The sequence below is a fragment of the Aristolochia californica genome, unplaced genomic scaffold, assembly GCF_029961685.1.
Source record: "Aristolochia californica isolate CCGP_79_NKW_82.1479 unplaced genomic scaffold, dmAriCali1.0.hap1 SCAF_5, whole genome shotgun sequence".
NCBI lineage: Eukaryota > Viridiplantae > Streptophyta > Magnoliopsida > Piperales > Aristolochiaceae > Aristolochia > Aristolochia californica.
The window spans coordinates 681,457-708,465 of record NW_027182214.1 but is presented as its reverse complement, the minus strand read 5'-3'; the positions used below and the strand labels follow the sequence as shown (position 1 = coordinate 708,465).

The following is a 27,009-nucleotide window of genomic DNA, read 5'->3' as shown; positions in this document are numbered from 1 at the left end:
AAGAATGGAGATGGGCTTGTACCTTCATTTTGTGGTGCTGGACTTCAGGAGGAACCTAAATGATGCTGAAATTGATGAGGTCAGAAAGTTCACTGAAATGTTAGATGGATTTTATTGCTAGGATAGTTGAGAGGACTCCCTCTTTGGTTACATGATACTAGAGGCATGTTCATGATGATATCATGTTACAATTTCTTGCCTTAATACTTCTGAATTGAGCCCAAGGGGCTCTGCCGTATCTTGGAAGCTAACCCTCCCACCAAAAAAAAAAAAAGAATTTCTTTTTTTGCATGTAGTATGTCAAGATCCTTCCATCTGATACCTTATTAGAAGAGTTATGTGTGACATGGTCAACATTAGGCGAACTTGCAAGCTTTGTGGCAGTGAGGAAGAGTCCATGATTCACCTCCTTGTGCTCTGTTGATTCACAACTTCATTTTCTCCCTCTTTAGTTGCTGTTTTTGCAGCCCTCTTTCCAAGACCTCATATCTGTAATCATGTCCCCTCCCCTTCCTAATATGGGTGCGTTATGTAGTCTTGTGCTACATTCTAGCTCCTTGAATCAATAGGAAAGAGAATAACTGATGTGTCTTCACCAAGAAATGCCCATCCCTTAATGGTCACATTTTTTTTTTTTTTTTGAAATTGGTTAGATTTATTGATAAAGCAAGAATACAAATTTAGAGAGATATTCCCTTTACAATAAAAGATTGTAGGGAAGTGCCACTCTTTGCAAGAGTGTCAGCCGAAAAGTTGGCTGACCTTGGTACATGAGACCAAAACCAGAAAAAAATGAGCAAATGTCTCTGATGTTGCGAAAGGTGGTCCAATGTCACCAAGGAGGCTCGAGGAAAGGGGATGACACCAATTAATCACCACACTTGAGTCGCCCTTGATAATGAGAGAACCAAAGAGGTGATCCTGAAAGATGATAAGATCCTAGTGGAGAGCCTCGAGCTCAGGTGAAGTGGAATCAGAGACTCCCAAAGGCTTAGAGTAAAAGATCAAGCTGACACCATTAGAATTCCTGAAAATTCCACCAAATTAGGAGGACTGGGGTTTTCCAGGGTTTTGCGGTTGACGTTTAGCTTCAGAAAACCAGGGGGCAGGGGGGTTGCCGAGGCTCTAGAAGTCTTTGCGAGAGTGGAGCCACGTAGAGATTTGACTGATGATGTTGTTGGAGACGTCGTTGGCATTGGAAAATTTGAAGTTGAAGCGCCTATTGTCCCTCTCCTACCAGAGGCCCCAATCGATATTAGCTAGGCAAGGTGATAAGAGAGTCTTGCCCATTCTTGAAATCGGGGAGCCAAGCAAGAGACAACAGGTGGTGTGGAGGTCATGCAGAAGGCAAACTTGGAGACAAATGTGGTTGAGAATGTTAAGTTAGGTCCAAGGCCCATTCTTGAAATCGGGGAGCCAAGCAAGAGACAACAGGTGGTGTGGAGGTCATGCGGAAGGCAAACTTGGAGACAAATGTGGTTGAGAATGTTAAGTTGGGTCCAAGGCCCATCCCAAAATGACTAGCCACCTTAGGAAGCCTCTTTTCTAGCTAATAAACTCAAGATTTTTGTACTCAGTAATCCATGTGGGACTATTCCTTAACACTCCCCCTCACGTGTAGACCCTCTTTTGTGGCTCTACAAGTGGATAATTTAGGAGTTGGCAGTTAGGTGTAGGCCTTCTTTTTTGTGGCTCTACAAGTGGATAGTTTAGGAGTAAGTCCTCTTTTGTGGCTCTACAAGTAAATAGTTTTTAGGTGCAGGCCCACATATGAGTACCTGCTCTGATACCATGTTAAGTTGGGTCCAAGGCCCATCCCAAAATGACTAGCCACCTTAGGAAGCCTCTTTTCCAGCTAATAAACTCAAGATCTTTGTACTCAGTAATCCATGTGGGACTATTCCTTAACAGAGAAGGCACCTCTAGACTTTCCATGTGAATGGACAATCAAGGGACATGGGAGATGTTTTCATCAACAACACTATAGAAGGGGTAATTGATGGAGGGCCCATATTGCCTCTTCTTTGGAGGTTATCAACTATTAGGATTTTGTTATGGAGGTCACTCCAAAGAAAAATTCTGACCTTAAGGGGTGTACAGAGGCCCCAGGTGATGGCAGCATAGTGAGGCTCTTGTAATCCCGACCAACTAGATATGTGATGATAAGCCGAGGAGACAGAAAAGATTCCGCTATCAAGGGGTCACCATACTAATCTTTCCTTAGAGTTGTGGCTGATTTTGATGTAGCTGACATCATCCAGGAGGGCAAATATGCCTAATGTCTCCGAGTCCCTTAGACCACGGCGTGGATGAATATTCCAGCACCCGAAATGATCCCAAGAATTGGCCACGGAGATGGAGGGATGGGGGCTGAGGCTAAACAGTGCAGGGTAGGAATCTTTGAGGGGCACTGGGCCATTCCACCAATCATTCTAGAACTCAATAAGCTGGCCATTGCCAACGAAGAAGCTGATCGTAGAACTAAAAGAGGGGAGGAGGAGATATAGACATCCCCAAATAGGTGATAGCTGGTGTCGAGGTCCTTCATAGGTCCACCAATCTGAAGAGTATCTCAAGTAGACAACAACCATATTTCTCCAAAGTGATTTTGTAGAAGTGTTGAATTCCCATAACCACTTGAGCAGAAGTGCGGTATTCATGTCCTTGTTCTGCTTGATCCCCAACCCACCCATGATTTTCAGTTTGCAAATATCATTCCAATTCACTAAGTGGTATTTGAAGCCACCATCAACATCATGCCATAAGAATTGTCTCTTGATGCTGTCAAGGAGATTGCAAACTGAGGTTGGGCAAAGAAGGAAAGAAAGGTAGTGGTTCTGAAGGCCAACAATGAAAGAGTTGAGGAGAATGAGACAACCAGCTTTTGAAAGAACACAGCCCCGCCAGGTAGCAAGACAACAATTGACTCTCTCAATCATAATGGACTAGAGACCTTTATGGGGCTGAGAAACGAACAGAGGGAGGCTCAAATGTAAAGGGGAGAGTGGTGATGGAGCACCCGAGGTGAGTTGCCATGGTTTGGAGTAGGGGTGGAATCATGTTGAGCCAAGCTCGAACCTGTGCAGGTTTGAGCTTGGCTTGACCTTAGGACTTCAAGCTCGAACTCAAACTTGAGCTTAGTGTCGTGCCTTAAATTGAAATCGAGCTCGAGCTCAAAATTTTAAACAAATTCAAGCTCGAGCTCAACATACATTTAAAATTACAAATAAAAAATTACAAAAATAAATGGAGAAAATTTGGTGATGAGCTCAGTATCACTGAGGTACATGATATTGCAAAGGAGTCCAAGTCTTTGCAACAGAGCATATTAATGTACAATAACCAGCTTAATAGACCTAATTGAAAGAGCAAATTTCTCTATCAATAGTGTACAATAACCGGCTGATCGGATGATTTGGCTCCCTGATGACAGTGGGCGATTCTCGGTGTCCTCGGCCTACCGTCATCTTATGGGATGGACCCGGCCTCCTGCCGCACATCCGGCTGCTTTTGCCTGACACCTCTCGGCCCCGTCCATGGTGGAGTTTTTCCTTTGGAGTGCCTGCCACAACAAGATCCTTACTGCAGACAACCTTATTAGGCGTGGCAACACCACTCCCGATCCTCTTTGCCCCTTCCGCGGGACGGTGGCTGAAACTGTGAATCACCCCCTCTTCCATTGTGACTTTGCCTTGAAGGTCTGGACCTACATGATTGACAACATGGGACTCAACTTCTACATCCCGCTTGACCTGAGCACCATGTGTCGTTTTTCTTCTAGAACCCGCTTGCCCAGCCTGGGCAAGCTTCTGTTGGCTGCCTGCATTGCTTTCGTTCCTTGGTGCTTGTGGAAGGAAAGGAAGTCCAGACGGTTTGACTGTACTTTCTGCTCTATTGTTGAGGTTTCCTTCACTGCCACTGGGCTCATATCTACCTGGATCCGCTTTTGGAAAGAGTTTGCCTGCCTCTCTTGTGCCCCGGTCAGCACCAATTGGAAGATTATCGCTCAGATGTCTGTCCCCACTGCCCCCCGCCGAGTCGCTGTTTGGGAGCCTCGTCCCTCCAGATATTATAAGCTAAACTTTGATGGTAGCTCTTTTGGGAACCCGGGTTTGGTGGGGTGATTTTTGATCTAGGGGGCACTACCATCCTCTCTTACTTTGGCCCTCTCGGAATTGCTAACTCGACCACTGCTGAGCTCTCCGGTCTCCTTCACGACTTGCGAATTTTTTAGAACCACTTCAGTGGTCTCCTTATCGGGGAGGGAAACTCCAAGATTGTCATCGGCAAATTGAAGCAAGGGGATGTTGAATTCCCTTTGATCAACAACCAGAGATAGCCATCCAACATCCTTGGTCAAGTAGATCATAGATGAGAGGTATTCAACAACGAGGTTGAAGAAGAGGGGGAAGAGAGGATCTTCTTGACGGATCCCACATGTCCCCTTGAAGTGACCACACACTGCCATTAAGAAGAATGGAGTAAGAGGATGAAGTGATACACTTTTGATCCAAAAGCGCCAACTAGAGCCGAATCCCATATGCTCAAGAATATCCTCCAGAAGCTGCCAGTTCAGCTGATCAAAGGCCTTCTCAACATCAAGTTTGATGATAATCTTGGCCTTCGAAGATCTCTTGAAGTGGTCATTGATTTCATGCGCCGTCATTGCTGAACCAAGGATATTGCGCCCTTTGATGAATGCGCCATGGATGATGAGTGTCGGAAGAGTGACTTTGAGGCAATGAGCGAGGAGCTTGGCAATGGCCTTGTAAGGACTAGATATAGGTTGATTGGTCTGAAGTCCCTTGGATGTTCAACAACAACTTTCTTGGGGATGAGAGCGATAAATGATGCCCCAAGGCGCGGAAAGTGACCCCTTTATGATAGAAGTTGTGGACCATACTAATGACGTTGCTCTTGATAGCTGGCCAGCAGTGCCGGTAGAACTCACCATTGAAACCATTCAGACCAGACACCCTATCAAAAGGAAGGTCTTATGCAACAACCTCAATTTCTCAAGAGGAAAAAAGTAGCTCGAGGAGGGTGGCGATGCAAGTGGAAATTCTGAGAAGACTTATGTGCTGGATTGATGGGCGGGCAGGGCACTCCTGGGTGTAAAGATCTGCAAAAAAACAACAACTAGTTGACAGACCAATCCGAGGTTACCTCATTGTTGATGCATAGCGAGGTAACCTGGTTAGTCTTCTTGTTTGGCTGAGGTAATGGTTTGGAAGAATTTGGTGTTTCCATCGCCTTCTTCCAGCCAAAGAGGTGTGTTGCTTCCATTGTCTGCACTCAAGATTGGCAATTGAGTTAAATTTGTTGAGAAGAGAAGAGTGGAGGGAGGACTTTACATGGGTGAGGCTTCTGGATTCTTCAATGTCGTTAAGGGAGGCCATCTGAGATAAAAGAAAGGATTTTCTGCCGAACGAGTGACATGTTGGGAGATTGCCTAGACGTTAAGATTGCCCTTTAAACTTTTTAGTTTTAGGGAAGTGTCCAACCAGCAGCATCGAAGGTATTTAGGTGAGGTCAGTGATCAGAAATGAGATCATCGAATTCCTCATCCGATAGCCAAGAGTTCTCGAAGCGGAAGGGCTTTGCGCCCCATCTCCCGACTTGGTGTCAAGTTGGATAGACCAATGTTGGAGCTGGCCTGGTTGAGGACCTTGCCAGCAGCACACTCACAGATTCTTAGCCAGCAACCAGTGGCTAGGAAACGGTCCAGCTTGGAGAGGATTGTGGGGGGGAGAATTGCCCATTTGACCTGGTGAAGGTCTTGCCAGAGGTACTAATTTTCATCCAGTTCACACCTGCCAATAAAATCAGCGAATTTTCTCATTGACGAAGTGATGTGATCAGCCTGAGGGGATTGATGGTCACATTGAAAAACTAATGCGGGCCTCTATCTCTTGGCTGGGATTGATGAAAGATTTTTGTGATGTTCTATTCTTCAAAGGGATTGGATTTTCTATGCTTGCCTTACTTATTATTGTCATGTGGAGGTAACCCCTTGGGCCCCTCTTCCTTGGGTGCCATTAAATTAATTTAATAAACTTTGATGGGAAGTTCTTTGAGCAACCCAGCGCCATTGGGATGTGGAAGGGTGTTTTGCAATTGGGATGGTGAAATCTTGATCACTTATTCTGGTCTTATTGGGGTGGCTGATTCAAATGAAGCAGAAATTAAGGCTCTGCTTATGGGCTGGAAATTGTCAAAACTGCATTTTTCTTCTTTGCATCTCATTGTTGAAGGTGACTCCGCTCTCATGATTGGCTGGTGCAAGCATTCTGGTGGTGTCCTATGGAGATTAAATCATATCTTTGATCAGATTCTCGATAGCTCTGATTGTACCTTTATTGATTGTTCTCATGTGCTTAGGTTGGCAAATGGCCTGGCTGATAAACTTGCAAAAGAGGGGATAAATCTCCAACAACTCATTGTGAATGTTTCTCTCCCCTTTTAACCTTGTCCTTTTCGTATCTTCTTTTCTTTAATAAATATTTCTTATCATTCAGAAAACAAAGAAATATATAAATTATAATTCGATTCCGAAAAAAAGTAGATATAGTTTTTGATGACAAATATGAAAATAGCTTTGAAGTCAATCCAAGACATTTATTCACAATGGGAGAAATCTGCAGTTTTGTTGTTGTTGTTGTTCTTTTTTTTTCAAATAGTTCTTCACTCTTTTTTTTTTTGAAATAAGTATGTATAAACTATTTATAATAGGGAGAAGAGTACAAACCTAAGTGGGCCTTCCTCCACAACAAGGTATTGGAGATATGGTTCTTCTCTTTGTTTCTATGAAGCCTTTTGCAGTTTACTTTAGAAGTTCTTTTTAGTTGGTTTCTCTGATAAATCAATACAAGTTTGTGTGTCAGGTTAAAAAGAAAAATCTGTGTTATTTTTTACATTGACTCAGGATAGTTCTTGCAATTGTGTGTAACAAGTGCACCGGATGCTTTTGGTACTTGCTATTATCTCTGCTTGCTTGGACTCACTTCAGTCAAATTTTTAGATGCTTGACATCCTCTATGAAGTTCTAGACTTGAGTTTGCATCATTGGAGAATAGTTACTTTTTTTTTTTAAATCGCTAGTTTATGTGGTTAAAAAAAGGAGAACTAACTCATTTTTAGAAGAAAAGGGAACAACTCATTTATCTAATCATTTATTTTGGTGTAAAAGTCATCCAGATTTGTGGCTTTTTGTAAAAAACCACAAATTTTTTATCTTAGAAGGTTCAGTCTGAATCCCTGGGAAGAGTATCTTCTCACACTTTCTTTCTTTTGTCTTTTCCAGGATGAGAAAGAGAAACCAACTGTTCCAGTGATGCAACTTAATGTTATTCGTTTGCTTGCTGACATCAGTGCATCTGTCAAAAAATGGGAAGTTGTAGACATGATTTTGCCCCTTTTTATTGAAAGCTTAGAAGAGGGTGATGCTTCTTCTCCCAGTCAATTGCGTCTCCGAGTATGGAACTTTGTCTTCCGAGCATGTATATTCTATTGTAGATATTTCTGTTTTTGTTGATGTTCGTTTTTCATTTGCTTATTTTTTATTCTAACTATTGTACCATTTTAAAATTATATTTCTGCTATATGTCTTATTTTTTCACACAATTTTGCAGCTACTTGATGCAGTGTCACACATGGCTGGTTTGGGTTTTGAGAAGTCATATCGTGAGACAGTTGTGTTGATGACCAGAAGTTATCTGAGTAAGCTCTCTACTGTAGGATCTGTAGAGAGCAAAACATCACCCCCTGAAGCAACTACAGAACGGGTGGAGGTATGTATAAGTACATTCCTCTAAAATTTGGAGGATCTAGCCTTGAACCAGAATTTGGTAGGTTTTTAGGCTGGACTCGTATCCTAAACTCAAATTTGCCATGACACTTTTTATCATTTTCTGTTGATCGATAGATTTGGCACAAAAGTCTTTCTGCACTGTTCCAAGTGTAACTGCTTCTGTCTTGTTCTAGACTCTCCCTGCAGGATTTCTCCGGGTTGCTTCATGTCTTGAGAGTACTAAACTAAGGTCTGACTATCGTCATCGGTTGTTGTCTTTATGCTCTGATGTTGGTCTTGCTGCAGAGTCAAAGAGTGGGAGGTAATACTCATAGTCATAAGTGCAAAAAAACCTTTAAGTACTCTCTGTTGTATTTCATTATCTAAGCTATCATCATCTTCATATGTTTGCAGTTTTACATACCTCCTGAACATGAAGATTACTCAGAAAAATGCAGTCAACCATAAATAAATGAAAAACAATAAATCCTTGAGTTTGACGTTATAGAATTATATAATTTTCTTATTTTTTGTTTCTTGAATTTTTCTTTGTACTATTTACGAAAGGCTAAAGGCATATAGAGAACTTGATTGGAAATGCGGGAATTGGGACTTTGGCTCAATAGCTTTTTGGGGATTTCCAATATGTGTTCTTGGATTCCAAATTCTGCTCTTCTCCTTAAATGGATCTGGAAATTCAATTTTTTCCCTGATCTAATTTGGAGAGCTCTAGTTGCTACCAAAACCAACAAACATTTGGGTTGGTGGACTGAGGGGGGAAGATACTACCGTTTGTCCCAAGCCTGGAAAAAAATAGTCTTGCTACTCCCAGATTTCAAGAAAGCTGTTAAATGTTACGTTGGCAATGGGACCTCCGCAAAATTTTGGTCCAATTGGTGGACTGGCCAATCCAGCCTTAACATTAGCTACGAGTCTATCTATATCCTGACTAGAAATATTGATGACTCGATCTCAGATCTCTGGTCTGAAACAGGGGGCTGGAATTTGAACCTCAAAAGAGACCTCTTGGATTTTGAAGCCATTCTGGCATCTATTCTCCTCTCGAGCATCTTCACAACCAAACCTAGATTTAATCCTGATACACTAATTTGGACACCTTGTACAAAAGGTACTTTCTCAACTGCTTCAGCCCACAATTTCCTCAGTAACCCCACATCAAATCAGCCTAATCACCCTGCAGCCTCCGCCTGGAACCTCCTTGCCCCACCTAGCACAATTTTTTTTATCCGGAGCGCCTACAGAAATAAAATCCTCACATTAGATTCTTTAATCCGGCGGGGTACCACCGTCTCCAATCCTTATTGCCCTTTTTGCCAAAATGCCCCAGAAACGGCCAATCACATACTTTTATCCTGCTATTATGCCCATACTGTTTGGACCAACCTTTTAAATAAAATTGGGTTCCAGTACTGTGCTGCACAAAATCTCCCATCCACTATCCTTTCAATCATTGGTGCTAGTCTCCCAAAGCTTGGAAAAATGCTTCTCTCATGCTGCATTGGGCACATTATATGGCGATTATGGAAAGAAAACATGAGAAAATTCAAATTTAAATCTTCCCCCACTGAATTTTTGTTTGATAACATTACGGGCCAAGTTTCTATCTGGCTCCTGACCCAAAAAGAATTCAGAAACCTCAGCAGTTCCAGTTGATCGCTGGACTATCTCAGTCTTCCCGCCCCCCAATCACGGCTACCTGCCCCCCACCCACCAATGGGCCATTTCAGGCTAAACTTTGATGGAAGTGCTTCCCGGGTCCTCTTGGATTCTCCGACTCCACAACTGCAGAACTCTCTGGCTTGCTGAACGAAATCAAAGTATTTACTAGCCGGCTTGCGGGCCCCCTTTGCATAAAAGGGGACTCAAAGACTGTCATTGATTGGTGTGCAAAATCTATCAGACCTCCATGGCGCCATTGGGATATGTATTCAGAAATCTGTAATTTAATTTCTTCTTTAAATTGTAATTGGAAGTACATTTCTCGCTCTGCCAATCATTTTGCAAACATTCAGGCTAAGACGAGTATTTCACTCCAACACCTTGTTGTGGAGGAAGACCCTCCTAGCTAGGTTTGTTTGTACTCTTCACTTTCTTTAATAGTTTTATACACCTCATTTAAAAAAAAAGTTCTTGGATTCAAGTCTCACTTCGGGATTCAGATGTAGTGTGTGTGTACTCAGCCTAAATATCTGTCTATAATATATACATATATACATATATACATATATTGTCATTTTTATAGAGAAATATGAAAATTCAATGAAATCTATATATATTTTCTGTTGAACTACAAAACCTGATGAGACTTGAATTCAATAACTCACACTTGTGGCCCTCCCCAACTAGTGGCTATCCTTCATTCGTTGTCTGGCAAAAGTTACTGGCCAGATAGAATCAAGTGAAAGGCATTTTTTTTTTGGAGAGTAGCTCTTGAGAAGTTCAAGTTTAACCTGGTAAATTGGGAAGGTTTGCAATGCGAAAGAGGGTGCTTGGTGTCAACAACTTGTTATAGGGCATAGTGTGCCCCTGTAGTTTGTTTTGTTTGTATACTTTTAGAGGCTTGGGTTTTCCCTTGTTTGATCTTTTTTCTTTAATAAAGCTTCACTATTAAAAAACAACACTAGAAGCCTCCACATGTGGCCATTGAGTCAAAGGCTCAGGCCACCTATAAAGTAAATGAAAACCACCAATAAATGAATGTTAAAACATACAAGAAGAATAACAAAGGAACAACTATAATAAAACTTATGGTTTTATTGTAATTACTTTTGTTGTGGGTTTTGAACCCTAACCTATGTTTTTTTTGTTAATCTTTTAATAAAACTTTGGCAACATGTTAAATGAGGTGTATAAATTTCGCCAACATTAAAAAAAAGAATGTTAAAATAAGTGAAATTTATGACCTTTAAAAAATCTTAATACCTTGTTTTTAAAACCTAGACCAGACCAAGCGGTTGTCCAGGTTATGGATCAGTAAGACCTGGAGACGGAGCCCCACCTCTCCCCTTCCTTCAGCCAGCGAGGAAAGGTCCCACACCCTCCCATCCCCCTTGCAGCTTAGGTTGAACATCTGGGGAATTTTTTCCTTGATCTATTATTTTTTTATTTTTAGTTACACTAATGTGAATATGATGTAAGCATCGGTTCAACTGGTGGTTAAACCTGGTTGAATCATCTCTCCGGCTTGGAACCCTTTCTCTTCCCTTTTTTTTTTTTAATTCATTTAAATAAAATTGTCACTAGAAAAAGAAGCATAGTTATTAGGAACCTTGAGGACTTCAACTACTCGCATTTTCAAGGTCAGTAGGTTTTTCAGATTCCACTACCTCTGAAGTTAGTGTTCTTCTTCAAGAAGTTCATCTGTATAGAGATCATTTGTCCTTGCTGATAATCATAGAAGGTGATTCATTACTTTTCTTTCAACACTTCCAGTCTCTTGGGGACATATTCATCAGTCATCAAATACACATTCCTTGGAGAAGGGGGGATTACAAAACAGTCCTTGGCTGTCAACATGGATTCAACATCTAGATTGTGGTTTTTATATGTGTTCTGTATTTTTTCTTTTTGCCGTTTGCTTTAACTTGTTTCTTGATAGCTATGGTCCTCTTATCATTCAAAAAAAAAAAAAAAAAAAAAAGAAGAAGAAAAAGAAGATGAAAAAAGTAGGACCGCGAAAGTCAAGGTTTTCCAAAAATAACAGATGATGAATTTCCAAGATATGGTAACTCAATGTGTTTTTGCTTCCTTTACACTCTTCAAAAAGATGAAAACTTTATTATTCATAAGTTTCTTTTGTTATTGCAGGAGTGGTGCTGATTTTCTGGGTCCTCTGCTTCCAGCTGTTGCAGAAATATGTAAAGATTTTGATCCAACATCTGATGTGGAGCCCTCGCTTTTGAAGTTGTTTCGCAATTTGTGGTTTTATATTGTTCTGTTTGGGCTGGCCCCTCCAATTCAATCTACTCAGCCTCCAACAAAGTCAGTTTCCACTTCATTGAATAGTTTGGGTAGCATGAGTGCTGTGGCTCTACAAGCAGTGGCTGGACCTTACATGTGGAATACTCAGTGGTCTGTTGCCGTTCAACGTATTGCTCAAGGCACACCGCCCCTTGTAAGTGTAATGTTCGTAGACCTGTATATTAAAATTCTTCAGTGATAGAATTAGACTTGGTTGTTTAGAGAGCATGTTGCATGATTTTGAGGGTAAAGGAAGCCGATCGGCCATGAGCTTTTTGCCATGAAAAAAGAAAGAAAGGATGGATGTTCATTGAGTATTTTTTTACAACAATGATGGATGTTCAAAAGCATTCCTTGTCCATGTTCTTTAATGACTGGGATGGATTTGTCTTGAGTAAATAACTACAACCATGTTGCTTGGTTCCCAAAGGTCAAGGTTTTGTGCTTATTAGTTTTCTTAGTGCAAAACCATGTAGAAAGTTGTTTCTGATTATTCTTTTTCATCTAACTACTAAGATTTTGGAAAGTTGAGGGCATTGTTTGCTTCATAGGACCAACAGGGGGAGGAGGTCTTGCAATCATTCCTCTTATTGTTGGCTTTAAATTAGTTCTCGTGATACCTGTAAGGAAACCGTTGAGTGGGAAAAAATCCCACATTGAAAAATGAGAAGAAAAGTTGATGGGTTATAAGATTAAGCAATAGGCCTCCTAAGTGGCTAGTCATTTTGGGATGGAAACGGGCTCAACCCAAATAACTCAACATAGTATGAGAGCAGGTTGTGTGTGTGGGCTAAGGCCAAGTTTGTGCTCCCCAAGTTATCTGTGTTGTGGACTCCATGAGGTAGGAGTCTGTGTGCTCCATTAAGAGGGTTTGTGCCCCCGTTTCAAACCCGTTATGTGTAAGCCTAAGCCTGGACGTGAGGAGTGTTGAGTGGGAAAAAATCCCACATTGAAAAATGTGAAGAAAATTTAATGGGTTAAAAAGTTTAGCAATAGGCCTCCTAAATGGCTAGTCATTTCTGGATGGAACCAGGCTCAACCCAAATAACTCATACCCCGGACTAGCTGGTGGCACAGGTTTCATCAATGCTAGCTCAGGAGGGATTCTCATAGTTTCTTTGTCATTCTTGGAGGTTTCATTGATGTGAGACCTCAAGCTGTTTTTGAGACGATTCTAGCTTTTATAAGACTACTTTCTTTCATCCATCAATAACTTGGGGAAGGGGAAACAGAAAACAGAAAAGGGAGGGGGGTTGGTTGATTCATTGGCAAGGGTGGGAGACTCCCTGGAACTCCTTGATCATTCTGGACTACTCTTGATGTCTCTTTTTTCTGTTCGATGCCTTTGAAGCATCTTTGCCCCTGTGGGCCTCCTTGTAAATTTCATGCTCTCATGTCAGAATACTTCTCACATTTGTCCAGATTTGAAAAAAAAAAAACTAGTGCTGGATGTGTTTCTACCGGCAATTACTGCTGAAGCCGGATTCTGTTATTGTGCTATTTCTCTAACATGTGTTTCAAAGTTTTTTTATATCTCTTTCTTTCTTCATTTATTTACTATTTAATGCACAATTTAATTTTTTTTACGGCATTATGTTTCTAAGTTGCATATTTTATGCATTAACATGCATGACTGTTAGTTGTGCTGGATCCATTCATGTGACCAGTAAAAAATTGTCCTTGTGTCTTTTCTGTGTAAATGTTTTTATGCAGTCTAATGTTTTGTTGGATTCAGGTTCTAATTGGACTAATGTATGAGATGACATGTTCTTTGTAATTCAATCTTTTTCTTTTCATTTTTGTATTTCTAACTTTTAACTGATATAACTTGTTTTATGCTTGTTATCAGCTCCTGCAAGATTTCAAGTACAGTGTTTCTTTTGCTTGTAAAGAATCTCTTACTATGTAAAATTTTTGTAGGTTGTTAGCTCAGTGAAGTGGCTTGAAGATGAGCTAGAACTCAATGCTCTTCATAATCCTGGAAGTCGCCGAGGTAGTGGAAATGAGAAAGCTGCTGTTGCTCAAAGAGCGGCACTTTCAGCTGCTTTAGGTGGCCGAGTTGAAGTAGCTGCAATGGGCCCCATTTCAGGTTTGACATAAATTTTATATTTCTTTTATTCAGCTATTTTGATTTTTCACTTAAGCCCCAAATGCTTTCAGTATTTTTCTCAATGTGTGTGAATACATTTCTGGTCTGCAGAGGCTACTCTCATTTAGTGGCCTGTCCTTCTTTATGAATTTGTTTATTGTTTTTCTTCAAAAAATGGATCATTTCATTTGCATACAGAAGAAAAGAGCAGTTTTATTCAATAACATAAAATGAATATGCAAAAAGATGGTTAATATCAAAATCAGTAATCTATATGCTTGTTGCGAACCTCGTCAGCATCACATGTCACATTTGTCTCCTGAAAAGAGGTCCTCATCCTCTTCCATATCTTAAACCTGTCCAGCTGAATTTTGAGACCAAGCAAGCTACCAAAGCATGAGGGTTTTTTTTTTTTTTTTTTTTTTTGATAAAGATGTATTTATATTAACAAGAGAAAATTTACCAAGGAAGAGGGAGCAGATCCCTTACACAAGAGATTGCAGGGAAGCTCCCTGCTTGGCAAGCACATCTATTGCCCAATTTGTAGATCTCGGAATGTGAGACCAAATACAAGAAAATGATGATGCAATATCTAAAATCTCTTGAAATATGTCCCAATGCCTCCATGGCGGAAGGGAATCACACTGGCACCAACCAATCACTACCTTGGAGTCCCCTTCAATGTGAATAGGACCACTGCAGTTGTCTCTAAACACACGGAGCCCATTAAGAAGGCCATATAACTCTGCCGATGTAGAATCGGAGATGCCTAATGGACCAGCATAAGAGAAACACTGATTTCCAGACAGATCCGAAATCACTCCCCCAAAACCAGCGATCCCTGGATTGCCAAGAGAAGAACCATCAAAATTCAATTTTAAGTAACCAACCTACGGGGGAGTCCACTCTTTCATTACTTGAACCTTGGTCCCAATGTGCATCCTTGCCAGATTGCTCCAATTATCTCAAATGGAGGTGCCCTTGAAAGAGCAAAAAGGCTTCTTAGTCAGAAGCCAGGTGGAGATTTGCTCCGTCACTTTTTTTGCTACTCTTGCCTCAGATTCACTTTTAGCATCAAATCACCTTCTATTCCGTTCATTCCAAAGCCCCCATGGAACGAAACTGGTACGGGTTGAGATCATCATTTTACCGTGACCAGGAAGGGGATAGCGAATGATCGACTTGCAAAAACCGATCAGATCAGCAGATATAAAGAATTTTAACCCCAACTTGCATAAAACAGAGGTCCACACATTCCATGAGAATTGACACAGGAGCAGAGTATGGCTGGCGGATTTGGCCTCAGTGTTGCAAAAAAAACATAGTGGGTCTATGGATGGGTGACCTCTTTTTCGGAGCACATCTGCCATAAGAATTTTACTTTGGCAAACAATCCACATGAAAATTTTTATCTTTGGAGGGGCACAAAGACGCCAAACGAAGTAAATGTCGTGCTCACTTTGTGTTGAATCCCAACCATTAATGTATCTGTATGCCGATGAAACTGAGAAATTTCCGCTTTTGTCAGGCCACCAAATGAGCTTGTCTATATTGGAAGGCCTTATTCTGACATGATTCAAAGAATCCAATAAACTGCTTGCTTCCATAGCCTTCGTATCAGAAAGACACCTTCGGGGATGTAGGTTCATACCATGCCCTTCAAAGGCATCGACAACTAAAATCTCCCTTTGTGTGGAGAGAGGGAAAAGATTCCTGAAAGTGTTCCTCAAAGGTTTCTGCCCTATCCACCGATCATCCCAAAATTTAAGAGATCTGTCACTGCCAACAAAGAATCTATAGGCTGAGGAGAAATTCTGAAGAAGCAAGTAAAGAGATCTCCATATTGAGGATAACCCTCTCCGATTTCCTCCGGACATCCACCAAGACGAATTCCAACCCAGCTTGGCCCGAACCATATCCTTCCAAAGATTAGAAGAATTTGTGTTGAACTTCCATATCCATTTAAGAAGTAAAGCTTTGTTCATTTCTTTTGATTTCTGAATCCCTAATCCACCCAAACTCTTAGGTGGACATACTTCATCCCATTTGACCAAGTGATATTTGAAAGAATCACTTGATCCTCTCCAGAGGAATCTTCTTTTCATTTTATCCATGGCTTTGCATACAGAAGATGGGCAAGGCATAAAGGATAAAGCATAGTTTGGGATGCCAGCAATACATGACTTAAGGAGGATTAGTCTGCCCGTCTTGCTGAGGAGGCACCCCTGCCAAGTTGCTAACCGAGATTCAATCTTTCGACCATTGGGTTCCATAAACTTTGGGAAATACGCCCATGAAAGAGAGGGAGGCCAAAGTATTTTGCTGGAAGAGTAGTCGTAGAGCAACCAAATAAATTTGCCATCTTTGCAAGATTCTTCGGGCCCACATTAAATCCTATGAGAGAGGTCTTCCCCCAATTAACTTTCTGCCCAAATGCTATTTCAAAAAGCCCCAATACTGCTTTTATCCTCATTGCACTATCCATATCACCGATTCCAAAAATAATAGTATCATCCGCATATTGCAAAATCGGTATATTAAATGCCTGGTGGAGGCTTGTTGGGGAGAGCCATCCAAGGTTAACCGCCGAATAGAACATAGTAGAGAGGAATTCTGCTACTATGTTGAATAGGAGCGGAGAAAGAGGGTCACCTTGCCTAATTCCCCTAGTTCCTTTAAAATATCTACATACCGAGCCGTTGAGGATCAGGGAGTAGGATGCTGAACCCAAACAACTTCTTATCCAAAATTGCCATTTTTCTCCAAATCACATTTTTTCCATTGTCTCATCAAGCAGGATCCAATTAACTTTATAAAAAACTTTTTCAAGATCAAGCTTAAGGGCGATTCTCGGGTCCTGGTTACGCCTGAAGTGGTCCATAAGCTCATGCGCGACCATTGTGGAGTCTAAAATTTCTCTCCCCTTGAGGCCTTGCCTTTTGTGGATGACGATGGGGAGCAATACCTTTAAACAGTGGGCTAGGATTCTCACAATAATTTTGTATGCACTCGTAACCAGACTGATAGGGCGAAAATCCTCTGGTTTCTCCACACTTGCTTTCTTTGGAACCAAAGTGATAAATGATGCACCGATGCTGCGGAATGTTATGCTAACCGAGATTCAATCTTTCGACCATTGGGTTCCATAAACTTTGGGAAATACGCCCATGAAAGAGAGGGAGGCCAAAGTATTTTGCTGGAAGAGTAGTCGTAGAGCAACCAAATAAATTTGCCATCTCTGCAAGATTCTTCGGGCCCACATTAAATCCTATGAGAGAGGTCTTCCCCCAATTAACTTTCTGCCCAAATGCTATTTCAAAAAGCCCCAATACTGCTTTTATCCTCATTGCACTATCCATATCACCGATTCCAAAAATAATAGTATCATCCGCATATTGCAAAATCGGTATATTAAATGCCTGGTGGAGGCTTGTTGGGGAGAGCCATCCAAGGTTAACCGCCGAATAGAACATAGTAGAGAGGAATTCTGCTACTATGTTGAATAGGAGCGGAGAAAGAGGGTCACCTTGCCTAATTCCCCTAGTTCCTTTAAAATATCTACATACCGAACCGTTGAGGATCAGGGAGTAGGATGCTGAACCCAAACAACTTCTTATCCAAAATTGCCATTTTTCTCCAAATCACATTTTTTCCATTGTCTCATCAAGCAGGATCCAATTAACTTTATAAAAAACTTTTTCAAGATCAAGCTTAAGGGCGATTCTCGGGTCCTGGTTACGCCTGAAGTGGTCCATAAGCTCATGCGCGACCATTGTGGAGTCTAAAATTTCTCTCCCCTTGAGGCCTTGCCTTTTGTGGATGACGATGGGGAGCAATACCTTTAAACAGTGGGCTAGGATTCTCACAATAATTTTGTATGCACTCGTAACCAGACTGATAGGGCGAAAATCCTCTGGTTTCTCCACACTTGCTTTCTTTGGAACCAAAGTGATAAATGATGCACCGATGCTGCGGAATGTTATGCCATTTCTGAAAATGCCATCGATCATAGCGTTGATATCTTCCTTAAGACGGGCCCAAAACTTTTTCAAAAAGTCTCCGTTAAAACCATCAGGGCCCGGGACCCTGTCACTTTCCATGCCCAAGACGGCCCGCTCAGTTTCGTTCGAAGAGAAAGGAGATTCCATAAGTGAGGCAGCTGTTGTGGAGATACGAGAGAAGCTAATGTGCGGAAACCTCGGCCTGTTGGTACACTCCTCCAAATATAAATCTGTAAAAAACTTAACCAACTCATTAGTAATTGAGGTCCGACACGACGTTACCTCATTATTAATGCATAATGAGGTAATTCGATTGGATCTCCTCTTTGTCGAGGCGACGACATGGAAAAACTTTGTATTCGCATCTCCCTCCTTTAGCCATTTAAATCTGGCTATTTGCTTCGACCGAACCTTCTCTTGATGCAGGATAATATTGAGTTTATAATTTAGAGAATTTCAGAGCGAAAACTCATCAGAATTTAAATACCTTTGTTCCTCCACCAGGTCCAGAGCCGCGATCTGAGAGAGAAGAGAACCCTTCTCGGCAACCATAGAGGCATGTCGACTAGTGGCCCACTCAAATTTTCCTTTTAAGAATCTCAACTTTAGAGGGAATGCCCACTCCCTTCTACCGAAGCTTGTACCCGCATCCCACCAACCATCAATAAGAGCTTCAAAATTTTCCTCCATTAACCATGAGTTTTCGAAACGGAAAGGTGAGGGCCCCCATTTTCGAAAACAATAGTCAGCAGGATAGGCCAATGGTCAGAACCTACCTTATTGAGAACTCTCCCCGTGACATTCCCAAACATCTGCAGCCAGTCATGGCAAGCCAAGAAACGGTCCAATTTTGATAATATGGGCTGCTGCTGGCCATTAGTCCACATGTAGTTCTTCCTGGATAAGAGAATCTCATTTAGCCCACACCCGCCAATGAAATCTGAGAAGCCTCCCATAGAGGACGAAATTCGGACTAACGAGGGCTTCTTCTCATGACAATATCTGATAGCATAGAAATCCCCTACAATGATCTACGGGATATTCCAATTCTACTGAAGCGAATTGAGCTCTTCCTTGAAAAGGCTTTGATCCCTGTATCTGGTTGAACCATACACTCCGCCCACACACCAACTTCTGCCGGAGGAGAGGTCTCTAAATTCAATACCCAGCGAAAAACGGCCCTCAATGATATTAATAAAGTCATAATTAGCCGAGTCCCAGGCTACAAATATACCTCCGGAGTGGCCAATAGCATTCACAGCTGCCCACTTAATTGAGGGGCACGACCAGAGCTCCTTGGCAATGGCATTTGTCATCTCTTGGCACTTTGTTTCTTGGAAGATAACTATAGAAGGCTTGAATTGAGAAAGGAAGCTTGATATCATGCCGCGCTTCCGGACAACACCAATTCCTCTGACATTCCAAGATAGCAAGATCATTTGCTACCTCGGTTTTGGACTCCCGATGTAATACTGTTCCCAGGCAGTTGACCTTTGGTAAACAACACCCATAAGGCGCGCCAATCGCATCATGTTTTGCCATGTCTGTTCGTCATATTTATGACGCTCCACTTGGAGTTCCTCCACAAGACGAGTAGATATGTCATTTGGAGGGGGGGGGGGGGGGGGGGAGTTGAGCCATATTCTTCCTCTCAGCAAGCCGAGTAGATTCTCTCTTCGGTAAATCAGTTTCCAAATGCCTTCTTCTTCTTTGATATGTAGCTAGGATAGGTGGAGAGACTAGGAGTGGATGAAGGGGGGATTTTTCTGGGTTTGGAAGGTCCGGCTGATCAGGCTCCATGTGAGTGCACTGAGGTGGGGTGGAGTCCGTCGGCCTTTCTGTTCTCGAAGGGACGAAGTCTTGCTCACAGGAGTAGGGCGAAAGCTTAAATCCGTGAGAGCGGCTCTGGACATATGCTCAGTCCATTCCCCAAAAGAGACAGAATTAGATCCATTTTCATGATGACTCCCTGTGATCTCGGTGCTCAAGGTATCAGACCCCGAGAGGATTGTTGGGCCCTCAAGCTGACAACCATGCCAGGTGCTTGGTTCGAGGTTCAGATTAAACCTCTCCTTTTGCCTTTTTTTGTTTTCGAGATCATCAGCGTGCTTGTAGCCACCGGATATACTCAGAACCTGCGCATTTGTCTCTTGATACGAGGCAGAAACATTGGGAGGCCCTTTCTGGAAGAGAGGTTTAGACAGGGGTTTGTGAGGGGTTTGGGAAAAGACGAGAAGAATGAGGTGGAAATAGGGGAGAGAGTATTTTCGGGGTTTGAAAAAGCTGAATGAGCAGACTTTCCAGACAAAGGACTGTTCGTAGTACGAGAGGAGTCAGTATTGGAGTTCTATAAAGTGAAGGTGGGGTCTGACTCACTCTCATTCTGGACGCCATAATTTAAATTTGAAATAGGGGTGGACTCGATTTCCGAGACTAGGTCAGACCTCGGGATACACATTTGACTCTTCAGATTTGAGATTTGAAATATTTTGAATGGGGATTGAGTATTTAAATTTGAATTTGGGGTAGACTCGATTTCCGAGATGAGATCAGACCTTGGGATACACTCTTGACTCGTCAGATTTGATTTTTGAGATATTTTGAATGGGGATACGTTGGAGACCATGAGGGACAGGCTGGATGGGATGCCTGACATGCTACCATTTTTCCTTTTTGGGAATTTGGGACTGGCTTTAAAATTTCTGACACAGAGCCAGTTTTTCTAGATTGGGAATCCGGGATTAATTTAAAATCTTCTGACATGCACGCTTCGATTCTCGGGATAGAAATATTTCTCGAAAAACTACTCTCTGAGTTTACCTTCGAGTTTGAGTCTAAGTCAAAACTCGGTAGTGACGTGGACTCACCTGAGCGGGAGGGATCCTGTCTGGTGTCCCCTGAGTTAACTCGTCCGGGACTCACATAAGCTGTGACCTCTGGCGTGTTGCTTCTCTTTCGCGTCCGACGACATTCCGGTGGTCTCAGTATATACAGAGTTCCCCGAAGGACACCTCTATCCACACGAAATCACCACCGAAAATTAATTTTTGAAAACAAGGCTCTCTCCAACGGGAGTTTGGGTTGACAAATGCCATCGCAATGTCGAGCTTTGAACCCTCCGATGTGGTGTCCGACCACTGAATGATCCTTCCGAATGTGTTAAATACTTTATTGAACACCTCGTTCGACCATAACTCAATCGGGAGACCTCGGATCGAAACCCATTGGCCTAGAGGCTGGCATACCGGAGTTTCTTCCCACTTCGATACAAATAATTCCTCTTCTTGTAGCCATTTCCTATTCTCCATGATTTCTTCTGTCTCCTCCCTCGTTTTGGGGAGAACCAGTCATTTCCGAGGTTCCATCCACGCTACCATGGGCTGAAGCATGAAGGACTTGCCGAACCAAAGCATGAGGCTAGTGTTGTTCCATCTTTTAGAGGAGGATTCCACGATTAATCCGGCGCTGAGCTTTTGTTTCCCATTTTCGAAGATGTCGGGGGGCAAGTTTATGATCGGGATCTGGGCAGACGTTTGGGGTATTTTCTGGAGGGGTGATATGGAGAGTGGTGGTTTAGGGGTTGGGTTTTTCGAGATGGGAGCTGGAAAGGGGGGGAAATGCCAGAGGTCTTTTCTGGGAGGGGGATGAGTTTTGGCATTTATCGGCATATGGGAAACTCAACATACTTCTACCCGATGGCCAGGATCAAGTTTCGCAACTCTTTCCAGCACTGAGATTGCCCGAGAGTTTCTGGTAGGTAGACGCGCCCCTTGATTGTAAGCCCTCTTCGCTGGTATCTTGAGCTCTTTAATCCCTTTTTTTCTGAATACGGAAAGGGAGAAAGATATCCCCCTGATTATGATTTCACGAAGTCTAGGAGCACTTCCAGAATCTCCCTCCTCCAGGCATTGAGCGAAATCCGAGACAGAGGCCAAAGGGATCAAGATGAAGGAGCTTCTTCGCCTGTTCCGCATCGTGATTCGGATTACCTTGGCAATTCACCCTTGGTTTAGGGCCAGTGTGATCTCAGAGTTGCCGTATATCCATGATGAGCCTCCCGTCTTGAAGTTTCCTTTCCTTCCCTCTGATCTTCCTTTTGCCGTGCTCCAGGGACCATCCTCCTCTGTTGCCGGCGATTTGCCTCGGTCTTCGTGCCTCTGATGAGTCCTTGTAACTGGATTCTCCACTGCGTCGGCTATTCCGGGGAGAGGAGGTCGATGCGAGTCTTTCACCTGCCCCCTTGCTGCCTAGGAGAAAGTCGGGTGTAGAGTCTTCTCGAGCGACGACGTTTCCTCCTCATGTTCCTTCGGGCGTCACCTCATTGCTTCCGAGTTACCGACAGATGTTACCATCATGAGGGTATTGGTTATAACAATGAGAGATTGGTGACCAATCCCCTCCTTAGCAAAACAATTAGAAATACTTTTAGCAGACCCATTAACAACAACAACATTTCATTACAACAAGATGAGACAAATTACATATCTCATGAAAAACATTTCAAATAGTTGCTCCGACTAAAAGCAGCTTTAGAATCTCTTTCAATGTCAAGAGGAGCAGTAAAATGAGAGTGGTAAATGTGCAAACCATGGAGCTCAGCATGAAGGTCCACTGATACTGAGTGGGTGTGACCTAAAGAGCCAGATTTCGAGAGAACAACAGATCCATCAGGCCAGTGAAAAATACCCTCATAACCTGCTGGCTGGTTTGTTCCAGGAGCAGCCTTCAAAGTTCAATTTAATGGTTCTTTGATCAGGAGGGGGCTATGAAGAAACACTAGGCTGCTTGTGGGTTGAGAGGTTAGCTACAATTTTCCAATTGCTTCTAATCATTGCCCCTGAAATATTGTCAAATATCTGTCAATACCACATTTTTACTTTGTTTCAGACTATGGTAGTGTTTGCTAGATTTTCATCATTATCATTGAGCTTTATCCTTTGTGGAAGTTGAGCTGGTTCCTCTTTTCGTTTTTTTTGGAATAGCATATGAGAAAAATTTATTCAGAGGAAAGGAGTACAAAGGCGTCTCAGAACAGAAAGAGGGAAGCCACTTAAATGACAAGAAATAATAATTTAAACACTGTTACATGAAGAAAATCGATCAGATTTGTCTAATAGTGAGCTCTGCAAGGTCAATGCCTTCCTTAGCAAGATTGACTGCAGCAGTGTTAGTAGATCTGGGAATGTGGAACCAGGAAATGCCCATAGACTCAACTAGATAAAAAACCTCCTCCATTTGGGTCAGCAGCCTCCAAGGTGGAGCAGAATGATTTTTGCCCCAACTTCTCACCGAAGATGAGTCTCCTTCCACTACAGTAGGCTCTCTAAAATTATCTTTGTGAATTCAAATTTAATGGAGTAAGCCGCGAGTTTCAGCTGATAGATAGTCTGATTGACTGGGAGGTCCGGCACATGAAATGAGCTTCCTTCCTTATGGTCATGAAAAATACCCCTTCCATCAATATTGAGCTCAATGGAATTATAAGGGAGAGGGTTGCTGGTTGTAAAGCAATGCGATTTTTCTGGTCTAAGCGATGCAATATGTAACCTCTTCTCCCATATGTATGAGCTACTAAACTTGAGAAATTCTTTTTCATTCACAACCAATTAATGGAAGTTTGCATAGCCTTGCCCTTTTTTTGGGAGAAAAAGGTGTTTTAATTAAAGACAGATGAGCGATTGAAGAGAAACCCCCTCTGCAAGAACATAAGCAGTAAAATTGACAGATCTATGGATAGGAGTCCATTTACACAATACAACGAGCTATCTTGAATTTCAAAGATGGTGGACCAGAGACTTCAAGGTGGATCCTTGATACCCAAGCACCAAGCACTGACTTTACTTGAGTCCCCTTCAACATGGAGCTGCCCATGAAATTTGCTCCTGAAAATCAGCAAGCAGTGTTTAAGAGCATGAAGCTCTGCAACGGTCGAGACCCCGGAGCCGAGGGAGCCAGCGTAAGTAGTGAGATTTTCATCCATGGTATTTCTAAAACGCCCTGAAAGCCGGAGGAAGCAGGATTACCAAGCGAGGAGCTGTCAAAATTGAGTGTGATATAGTTTGATGCAGGTGGAGTCCAAACAAACAGGGGAGGGACCTTCTGAGGCCGGAAGTGGGCAGCAACATGAACCCAGCTATTTTTAAGGCTAGTGCAATGAATATCATCAAATAGCTCAAGGGAGATGAACCAAGAGATAGTGATATTAATAATCTGGTCTGCAACTGCCTTATCCATTAGTGAATCATAACTTTTCATCCTTCCTTGAAAATCCCTTTTGGCCTTCTCTGTCCATAAACACCAAGGAATGATGACCAACACGGTCTCCCAAAGCATCTTTCCAGAGGAGGAAGATAGATAAAAGCATTATGAAGAATCCAGTTAGTAAAAGAAGGGTAAACACAAGTGCTATTTTTGAAAAGCTGAAGCATATGGTACCAAATCTGAGCAGTAAAAGAGGGGTAAAGACAAGTGCTAATTTTGAAAAGCTGAAGCATACGGTACCAAATTTGAGCAGTGAAAGAGCAAGGGAACAGCAAGTGATCAGCAGTCTGATCTACTTCATCACACAGTCTACAAAGGTCATTGGTGTTCATGTTACCCCTTCTACGAATGTTATCATAAGTGAGGATCTTATTCTTGATGACACACCAATTAAAGACAAGGCTCTTGGGTTGGCTCAAAAACTTCCAAACTGTTGCAGCAACTTGTGAACTGTGGCAGTGGAAGGCAGAGATTGTTTATAGAGAGGAAACTAAAAATTGCAATAAGACTCCCATTTCCAGATGATGTCTTCTCCATGTCTTTAAAGGTAGTGGCCAGCAAGAACCTCCATAAGATTTTTGGCAGCTAAGGCTTCTAAACAGTTTGAATTTCCTTTGAGATTCACAATGCATCCCTCAGTTTTAACATTAGCTTACAGAATATCTTGATCTCTAGCAATAGAATAAAGCTCCGGATAATCAACAGCTAAAATTGTCCACTCAACCCAGTGATCTTGCCAAAATCTCACTTTTGTATCTGATTGAACTCTGAAGCGGACTCATGCTGTTATTGCCTTATTAAGTTGGTGATTTCTCCAAAGAGGTGAAGTCCATCTGGCAATGGAAATGGGAGGGGGCCGATGGTGGTCGTTATATTTATCTTTGGCCCAATAGCCTTTCTTCGCAGAGCACTGCATTGATTTCCATATCTCCAAATCTATTTGGCAATGCCTCGTTCTTTTGATTGATCTTCTTTATCTTGAGATCACCAGAGTGCTTGGAGGGGCACACCTCAGTCCAGTTTAATGAATGATGCTTGAAACTATTTGAGGATCCTCTCCAAAGGAATTATCCTTCAATAGCTTTCAATTTTCACTGCAATACTAGCCGCACATTGAGGAGTAGGTGTGTTCCCAACTGATAAACATTCGATCACTTCAAGCCCCACCTATGGGTAACTATTCCTCACAATACCTTTTCTACTTGGAGACAGTTAACCTGAAGTACAATTTCAAGTATGAAATGGTCAGTCTTTTTGGCAACCAATACTGGCCCTCATGACTTTGCTTAAACACAAAATCTGCCTCTGGTTGTGAAGAATATGTGGATACAAACCTCAAATAACACAAATTGGCTGCATAGAACAAATACATGACTTGGATATGTTCTGATGCCATGTTGCAGTTGGGTTGGTTCCTTCAAAATGATAGGATGAAGCTAGGAGACCTCTTCTCAACTAATAAACTAAAGATTTTCCAAGCTTAAATGAATGTTGAATTATACTCCAATAATAACTTCTTTCATTCTCAAGTGACTAACCTGAGACGTGGAGCACATGTACAAGTACAGGATGATGTGGCTTTGTACCCACCAAGATCCCAGTTATTTTGGGGCTATCTAAGTCTCACTTCCTCTATAATATGGCAAGCCAGGTCAATTATTAGCCTAGAGTGTGTAGAAGAATGTACTGTGAAGGTCAGTTTATGAGGCTAAAACTTTTATACTTTAGCACTTCTTGACCCTATTTATCTGTTTGGTTTAAAAAACGAAACTCAAAATAACTCACTGAATACTGAATTTTCTCCAACTGCTGTTCGAATCAACTTGGAAAATGTCCTTTTCTCTTAGTATATTTCATTCAGTTACTGCTTTCACCTTTATCATCTTCATGTACAAAATTAGGCTTCTTTGTTGCGCTAGCATTTTATTGTTACTTGTGTTTTTGAAACTTTGATAACAGTCGCCATGATGCTATTATTTTTTGCTTTTACAGGTGTGAAGTCAACCTATCTCCTTGCAGTGGCCTTTCTTGAGATTATACGTTTTAGCATCAATGGTGGAATCATCAATAGGGAATCCAATTTAACCTCATCCAGTAGTGCCTTCAGTTGTGTGTTTGAGTACCTCAAGACTCCAAATCTTCTACCTGTTGTTTTCCAGTGTTTGACTGCTATTGTTCACAGGGCTTTTGAAACAGCTGTGGAGTGGCTGGTAATTTCTTCTCTTGACCATATCATGTTTTGATTACGTTTCTTCTTTTAAGTTTGATCCAAAATTGTCATTTATAATTTAGTAATGAGTAGGCCCAGACCTTGCCCTGCAATCCTGCCCCCAAAAATATCTCCCTTTTAATTACCTGGGTTAGTGTTGAATTTGCATGCCTTACAACAAAAATTTTCAGCCTGACACTGCCTTGTGGCCACCCCCATCTTTGCCCTGTCCACACCCCATTCCTGGCAATCTTTTGTAAGCATCAATTTTATGATGAGTTATAAAATCTTTAAAATCAAAATAAGTAAATAGACACTTGTAAAAGTTCTTTTAAATTTTAGAAGTAACAAAACCACATAAGAATAATGTCAAACAATAGAAATATAAACAGTATAAAAAAACAACCAACACTTATTTCGATAACATGAGATTGTGTAATTTTTGTAATTATGGGTTTGGGTTTGAAAAACCTAACTTTCGTTCTTGGGGAAATGGAGGAATAGCGAATGCCCCTCATAATTTTAGTCCCTTGACAATGCTGATAAGAAACTCTGCTGAGAGCAATAATGTCAAAAAGGAAAAGAAAGGCATGGGTCAAAGCCACAAAAATACCTAATGGTTTGTTTACTTTTGGTTTGGATTATAAAAAAATTTCAATGAGCTAGGGTTATTTCTCTT

At 41.8% G+C, this 27,009-nt stretch overlaps 1 protein-coding gene across 3 annotated transcripts in view; it reads left to right on the top strand.

Annotated features, from left to right (window-relative positions):
* Nucleotides 1–27,009, top strand: part of LOC137965693 (phosphatidylinositol 4-kinase alpha 1-like) — a 45,182-nt gene that overhangs the window by 6,018 nt on the left and 12,155 nt on the right. For all 3 annotated transcript variants that reach the window (XM_068812007.1, XM_068812006.1, XM_068812005.1), the window contains exons 4-9: nt 7,304–7,474; nt 7,632–7,790; nt 7,984–8,111; nt 11,618–11,924; nt 13,691–13,859; nt 26,114–26,331. In XM_068812007.1, coding sequence (XP_068668108.1) covers nt 7,304–7,474; nt 7,632–7,790; nt 7,984–8,111; nt 11,618–11,924; nt 13,691–13,859; nt 26,114–26,331 — 1,152 coding nt within the window. The remainder of the gene's footprint in view (nt 1–7,303; nt 7,475–7,631; nt 7,791–7,983; nt 8,112–11,617; nt 11,925–13,690; nt 13,860–26,113; nt 26,332–27,009) is intronic.